Source organism: Penaeus vannamei, chromosome 12 (assembly GCF_042767895.1).
Source record: "Penaeus vannamei isolate JL-2024 chromosome 12, ASM4276789v1, whole genome shotgun sequence".
Taxonomy (NCBI): Eukaryota; Metazoa; Arthropoda; class Malacostraca; order Decapoda; family Penaeidae; genus Penaeus; species Penaeus vannamei.
In genome coordinates this window covers 45,498,240-45,505,739 of record NC_091560.1, presented here as the reverse complement: position 1 = coordinate 45,505,739, position 7,500 = coordinate 45,498,240, and the positions used below count along the sequence as shown (strand labels likewise).

General features: G+C 47.6%; 2 protein-coding genes across 2 annotated transcripts in view; both read left to right on the top strand.

Annotated features, from left to right (window-relative positions):
- The window catches only part of LOC113829635 (proteoglycan 4), a 13,166-nt gene extending 7,424 nt beyond the window's left edge, over nt 1–5,742 (top strand). Inside the window, exon 2 of the mRNA XM_070127755.1 lies at nt 4,597–5,742. Coding sequence (XP_069983856.1) covers nt 4,597–5,742 — 1,146 coding nt within the window. The remainder of the gene's footprint in view (nt 1–4,596) is intronic.
- The window catches only part of LOC113826921 (protein O-mannosyl-transferase TMTC1-like), a 455,906-nt gene that overhangs the window by 66,890 nt on the left and 381,516 nt on the right, over nt 1–7,500 (top strand). The gene's annotated exons all lie outside the window — the stretch shown is intronic.

Genomic DNA, 7,500 nt, shown 5'->3' with positions numbered 1-7,500 from the left:
AAAGGAAGAAAAAGAAGAAAAATTAAAAGGAAAAAGCAAAGAAAATGAAAAAGAAAAAGAAAGAAAGAAAGAGAGAGAGAGAAAAAAAAGAGCATTATGCAACCCTGATTTATGTTGCGCTGGTTATGGTGTGTGATTTGGATACGTGACAATTAGCGATTATGTTCGTCCCTCTTTTTAATCCCTTATTTTCTTGTTCATCGCTCTATCCTCCCCTTTCCCTTCCTGTCACCCCTTCCTACCCCCTGGCTGATATTACCCCCTCTTCCCCTCTTTATTCATTTATTCTTTATTCTATGCTATCCATACTTTTATTCCCCATCTCTTTTTTCGTTATCCATATTCTTCTCTTTCCTCTGTGATTTATTCTCTTTGACTGCTACCCCTATTTCTCTTCTCCCTCTCTCCCCTATCACCATCCCTCTTTCTCTCCCACCTTTTCCTTCTTCCCCCCTCCCCCTTTTCTTCTCCCTTCTCCCCCTTCCCTGCTTCTCCTCCTTCCATTTTACCTCTTCCCCTTCTCCCCTTGTTTCTTCCCCCTTCCATCTTCCCTCTTCCTCCCCCTTCTCCCATTCCATCTTCCTTCTTCCCCCCTCCCCTTTCCTCCTTTCTTCTCACCCTTCCCCCTCACACTTCCATCTCCCCTTTCACCCCCCTTCCGTCTTCTCCTTTCCCCTATCCTCTTCCCCCCCTCCTTCCTCTTCCATCTCCCCTCTTCCCCTCCTCCCCTTCCCTATTTCCTCCTCCCCCTTTCCTCCTTCCTTCTCCCCTTCCTCCTTCTCCCTTCCATCTCCCCTCTTCCCCTCCTCCCCTTCCCTATTTCCTCCTCCCCTTCTCCCTCCCCCACTCCCCCACTCCCCCCTCCACACTCTATCACACCCCGCACCTGTGTTCCCAAATTGTAATGAGAGGGCCCCATTTTTTTTTTCTTTTTCTTTATTTTTTCTTGTCTTTTTTTTTTTACTCTTTCTCTCTTCCCGCTTCTTTTTTTTTTTTTTTTTTTTTTGTTACTTTTTCGTTCTCCTCGCTTCTATTGATTTTTTTTTTCTTTTTCTTTATTTTTGTTCTTTTATTAGTATTTCCTTCTCACCTCTTCTATTCCTTCTTTTCTTTTTTCTTCTTTTTTCTTTATTTTTGTTCTTTTTCTACTCTTCCTTTCTCCTCGCTTCAGTTCCTTCTTTTCTTTTTTCTTTCTTTTTCTTCTTTTTTCTTTATTTTTGTTCTTTTTTTTTACCCTTTCTCCCCCGCTTCTATTCCTTCTTCTTTTCTTCTTTAATATTCGTGTTTTTCTTTCGTTAATACTTCCCCTATCCGGCAAAACGTGTCATATTTCTTTCCCTTTTATGTAAGTATCCGGTAATGTGGCGGATATTATCGTTCACAAAAAAAAAGAAAAAAAAAAGAAAAAGAAGAAAGAAAAAGAAAACGAAAGTGAATTATGTTTTAATTAGTGAAGTGCCTTTGTTATTTTACTTAAAAAAAAAAAACCTGTTTTGGAACACCAGGGAAGGGGGGTCGGATGGGGGAGGGGGAGGGGGGGGGGATTTTGACCCCGATATTAGTAAGAAAAATATTTTTTTTTTGTGATGTAATTTATCCTGTTGTGGCTTGAGTATGTGTTAATGATGGTGTAAGTTTATTTGTGTATTGATTCGTCTGCGTGTCTGTTTTTCATATCATACGGTACACATGGACACACACACGCACACAGACATACAAACCCACACACACACACACACACACAAACAAACACACACACGCACTCAAACACACACACACACACACAAACAAGACAAGGACACACACACAAACAAGCACAAACACACACACACACATGCACACACACACACAAACAAACACACACATACACTCAAACACACACACATACACTCAAACACACACACACACACACAAACAAGCACAAACACACACACAAACTCACTCACAAACGCACTCTCTCTCTCTCTCTCTCTCTCTCTCTCTCTCTCTCTCTCTCTCTCTCTCTCTCTCTCTCTCTCTCTCTCACACACACACACACACACACACGTACAAGCAATACTCACTCTTACAATATATCCCTATAAATTCTCAATATAAAAAAAAAAAAAAATCCCTAATACAAAGTCTCCCAGTAAATTCCCATGTTTTTTTTCCTATAAAGATAAGCAAAAGATAAGCAAAAGATAAGCAAATAGACAGTCCTGGCTGACCAATAATCGTGACCGAAAAAAGCTAAACAAAACGAGATTGCGTGTGGGAACGGTCGGGGGGGGAGGAGGAGGGGAGAGGGAGGGTGAAGGGGAGGAGAGAGTGAGGGAGGGAAGCGGGGAGAGAGTGAGGGAGGAGGGTGAAGGGAGGAGGGAGGGAGAAGGGGAGAGTGAGGGAGGGAGAGGGAGGAGGAGGGAGAGGGAGGAGGAGGGAGAGAGGAGGGAGGGAGGGAGGGGAGAGGGAGGGAGGGAGGGGAGGGTTTACGTAACCTCCAGATCAAACTCTGCGTCCCTGTCTCTCTATGTCTCTCTCTCTCTCTCTCTCTTTCATCCTTTTTGTTTGTCTTTCATCTCTCTCTCTCTCTCTTTCTTTTTCTTTCATCTTCGCTTTCTCTCTCTGTCTTTCTGTCTCTCTCTCTCTCACACGTACACACACACGCACACACACACACACACACACACACACAAATAAACAAACACAAACTCACACACACACACACACACACACACACACACACACACACACACACACACACACACACACACACACACACACACACACACACACACACACACACACACACAAACCCTCTCCCTCCCCACACACCTACACCCCACCCACTCACCCACACAAACACACGCGAACATTCCCCCCCTCTTCCCCCCTCCCCAACTCCCCCAACTCTCTCCCTTTCAAGAATGAAAATCAAAGATCATCAGAACCTCTATTATCTTTTTTTCTTTTCTTTCTCTTTTTTTTTTCTTTTCATTTCATCTCTATTCTTTCCTTGTCAAGCAACCCGCAAGCATCTTCTTTTCATTCCTTCGAGACGCCAGAGCGTAAGTCATGGAGCGTCCGTGTTTGCAAGCAGCTGTATTAAGGCAAAAGTCCCCCCTCCCCCCCTCCACCCCCTCCCTTCCCCCGTTTGCAAGCAGCTGTATTAAGGCAAAAGTCCCCCCTCCGCCCCCCACCCCCTCCCTTCCCCCGTTCGCAAGCAGCTGTATTAAGGCAAAAGACCCCCTCCGCACCCCTCCCCCCTTCCCCCGTTTGCAAGCAGCTGTATTAAGGCAAAAGTCCCCTTCCACCCTCCACCCCTTCCCCCCTCCCCCCTTCCCCCCATTTGCAAGCAGCTGTATTAAGGCAAAAGTCCCCCTCCCCCCTCCCCTCTTCCCCTATTTGCAAGCAGCTGTATTAAGGCAAAATTCCCCCTTCCCCCACCCACCCCTCCCCCTTCCCCCGTTTGCAAGCAGCTGTATTAAGGCAAAATCCCCCTCCCCCCTTCCCCCGTTCGCAAGCAGCTGTATTAAGGCAAAATTCCCCCTTCCACCCTCCCCTTCCCCCTATTCATAAGCAGCTGTATTAAGGCAAAAGTCCCCCTCCCCCCTCCCCCCTTCCCCTATTTGCAAGCAGCTGTATTAAGGCAAAATTACCCCTTCCACCCTCCCCCTCCCCACCCTTCCCCCGTTCATAAGCAGCTGTATTAAGGCAAAAGTCCCCCTCCCGCCCCCACCCCCTCCCTTCCCCGTTCGCAAGCAGCTGTATTAAGGCAAAAATCCCCCTTCCGCCCCCCACCCCCACTCCCCCACCCCCTTCCCCCATGAAAGGCAAAGATATCGATGAGGGAAAAGACGGTCCGTGGAATAGGAAGGTTATTGTACCTGAGGTCCAGCGAGGGTCTGGGTTTATGAGAGGGAGGGTGGGGTGGGGGGTTGAGGAGTATGGGGGGGGTTGATGGGTCTGAGGAGGCGAACGGGTGGGGGTGGATGGGGTCTGAAGGGAAGGGGTATGATGGGTCTGAGGGGAAGGGAGGGTGGGGTGATGAACCAGAGGGAGGGAGGGGATGATGAGTCCGAGGGAAGGTTTCAGGAGAAAGGGGGGAGGGTTGATGGGTCTGAGGGAAGGGAGGGGGGGTCGATGGATTCTAGAGGAGGGGGGAGTCGCTCAATCTGAGAAGGCAGGATCAGCGGGAAAAATCCGAAGTGAAAGAGAGAAAGGGGCAGTCAAGAAGGAGGAGAGGGAGAGAGAGAGAGAGAGAGAGAGAGAGAGAGAGAGAGAGAGAGGGAGAGAGAGAGAGAGAGAGAGAGAGAGAGAGAGAGAGAGAGAGAGAGAGAGAGAGAGAGAGAGAGAGAGAGAGAGAGAGAGAGAGAGAGAGAGAGAGAGAGAGAGAGAGAGAGAGACAGAGAGAGAAAGAGAAAGAGAGAAGAAATAGAGAGAGAGAGAACAAAAAGAGAGATAGAGAGAGAAGCAAAAACGAAGGTCATTCCCGATACCCATACGCCCCCCCCTCCTCTCCCCTCTTCACAAAAACTTCAAAACAGAAAACCACAAGAACTTCCATCAGTTTTTCGTTTTTCTTCTTACCTTTCTTGCCTTCCGAGTTGCAAGTAGAGTGAGCAGAGAACCAGTACCTCAGAGAACCAGTACCTCAGAGAACCAGTACCTCAGAGAACCAGTACCTCAGCGAACCAGTACCCGAGAGAACCAGTACCTCAGAGAACCAGTACCTCAGAGAACCAGTACCTCAGAGAACCAGTACCTCAGAGAACCAGTACCCCAGAGAACCAGTACCCCAGAGAACCAGTACCCCAGAGAACCAGTACCCCAGAGAACCAGTACCTCAGAGAACCAGTACCTCAGAGAACCAGTACCCCCAGAGAACCAGTACCTCAGAGAACCAGTACCTCAGAGAACCAGTACCCCAGAGAACCAGTACCCCAGAGAACCAGTACCCCAGAGAACCAGTACCCCAGAGAACCAGTACCTCAGACAACCAGTACCTCAGCGAACCAGTACCCGAGAGAACCAGTACCTCAGAGAACCAGTAACCCCAGAGAACCAGTACCTCAGAGAACCAGTACCTCAGAGATCCAGTACCTCAGAGAACCAGTACCCCAGAGAACCAGTACCTCAGAGAACCAGTACCCCCAGCGAACCAGTACCTCAGACAACCAGTACCCCAGCGAACCAGTACCTCAGAGAACCAGTACCCCCAGAGAACCAGTACCCCAGCGAACCAGTACCCCCACAGAACCAGTACCCCCAGAGAACCAGTACCTCAGAGAACCAGTACCTCAGAGCAGCACGAGCAGCTCATGGCACCGGGGCTCTTTTGGGTACCGTGAGCCCCCCGGTTCGGTCGAGTCCCCTGGGAGAGAGAACCAGTACCTCAGAGAACCAGTACCTCAGAGAACCAGTACCTCAGCGAACCAGTACCCCCAGAGAACCAGTACCTCAGAGAACCAGTACCTCAGAGCAGCACGAGCAGCTCATGGCACCGGGGCTCTTTTGGGTACCGTGAGCCCCCCGGTTCGGTCGAGTCCCCTGGGAGAGAGAACCAGTACCTCAGAGAACCAGTACCTTAGAGAACCAGTACCTCAGAGAACCAGCACCTCAGAGAACCAGTACCCCATCGAACCAGTACCTCAGAGCAGCTCATGGCACCGGGGTTCTTTTGGGTACCGTGAGCCCCCCGGTTCGGCCGAGTCCCCTGGGAGAGAGAACCATGCTGAAGGGTTAAAGCTGGGAGACCGCTGAAGCAGAGCTGGAGCGCGCAAGGAGAGGAGGATAGATCGATCAGAATGCCAGTAGATAAAAAAGGAGGAAGGAGGGAGGAGGAGGAAGGGAGGATGGAGGAGGGGTGGAGGAGGAGGAAGGAGGGAGGAGGGAAGGGGTAAGGTAGGAAGGAGGAGGAGGAGGAGGGAGGGAGGAGGGAGGAGGGAGGGATGGAGGGAGGGAGGAGGAAGAGGAGGATAAAGGATGGAGAAGGAGGGAGGAGGAGGAAGGGAGAAGGAGGGAGGAGGGAGAGGAGGAGAGGAGGGAGGAGGAGGATGGATGGAGGAGGATGGAGGAGGAAGAGGAAAAAGGAGGAGGGGGAAAAGGGAGGAGGGAGGATGAAGAGAAAGGAGGTGAAGAGAAAGGAGGAAGGATGGATGAAGAGGAGGAGGAAGAAGGAGGATAGACTCAATAAAAGATAAATCATTATCTAGTCACGTTCTTTTTTCTCTCTCTCTCGTAGCATGGTCATTTCATCTTTTTTTTTAATCTATCTATTTATTATTTATTTTTATTTTTATTTATTTATTTTTATTTTATTTTTATTTTTTTTGCGTATGGACAGGATTATTTTCTTTTTCTTTGTATGGATGACACACATGAGAAAAGACAATTCATTATATATATTTATTTTCAATTATCTCATTTACTTATTATTTATACCAAAGATCTGAACCTAATTTTTTATCGTGTAGGCCTAAGGAATAGAGAACATAGAATCCATTTTATTTTTTATTTTTTATCTAAGCCTATGATAACACTAATGTGATTGATTGATTGATTGATTTCTTTTTTTCGTAGCTTAAGGCGAGTGGAATCACAGAATAGAAGTGGAAGGAAAGAAGGAGAAATTATATGAAAGAAAATCCGGGAAAAATTAGGAAAAAATCTAAAAAAAAAGAAAGAAAGAAAGAAAGAAAAAAAAGATTGAGGGAAAAAATCTAGAAAAAAATCTGAAAGAGGAAGGCCAAAAACCCGAGCAGAAGAAGGGAAAAGAAAATACAGGTTGAAGAAAGCAGAAGGGACGAAGGGAAAAGAAAATACAGGTTGAAGAAAAAGGCTGGACAAAATACGTGGGAGGTCAAGAATGGAGAGAAATTAGAGGTGGATATATAAACCTAACCCTTACCAATCCACGCACACACACACGCACAAACATTTCCACACCCCGAGTTCTTTTTCCTTTCAGCTTTAGATTTCTCATTAGACGCTCAATAACCTCCATTACGTGTGTTTTATGAGTGACCACAAAGCTCAGGCATTTTTTTTCCCCGTCTGTTTTCGTTTCTCGGACTCCCATTTTGTGGCCAATCGTGACTTTCTCACTTCTTTTGTTCTCGGTGCGTCTCTCCTTTTTTTTCTCTCTCTCTTTCCCATTCTGTCTCTGTCTGTCTGGCTGGCTGGCTCGGTCTCTGCCTGTCTGTATGCATGTCTCTGTCTGTCACTTTCTTTCATTCTCTCTCCCTCTCTCTCTTTCTCCCTTCCTACCTCTCCCTCTGCCTCTCTCTCTCTATCTCTTTCTCTATATGTGTCTATATCTCTCTCTCTATCTCTCTCTATCCCCCCCTCTCTCTGTATCTCTTTCTCTATATGTCTCTCTCTCTCTCTCTCTCTCTCTCTCTCTCTCTCTCTCTCTCTCTCTCTCCCTCTCTCTCTCTCTCTCTCTCTCTCTCTCTCTCTCTCTCTCTCTCTCTCTCTCTCTCTCTCTCTCTCTCTCTCTCTCTCTCTCCCTCTCTCTCT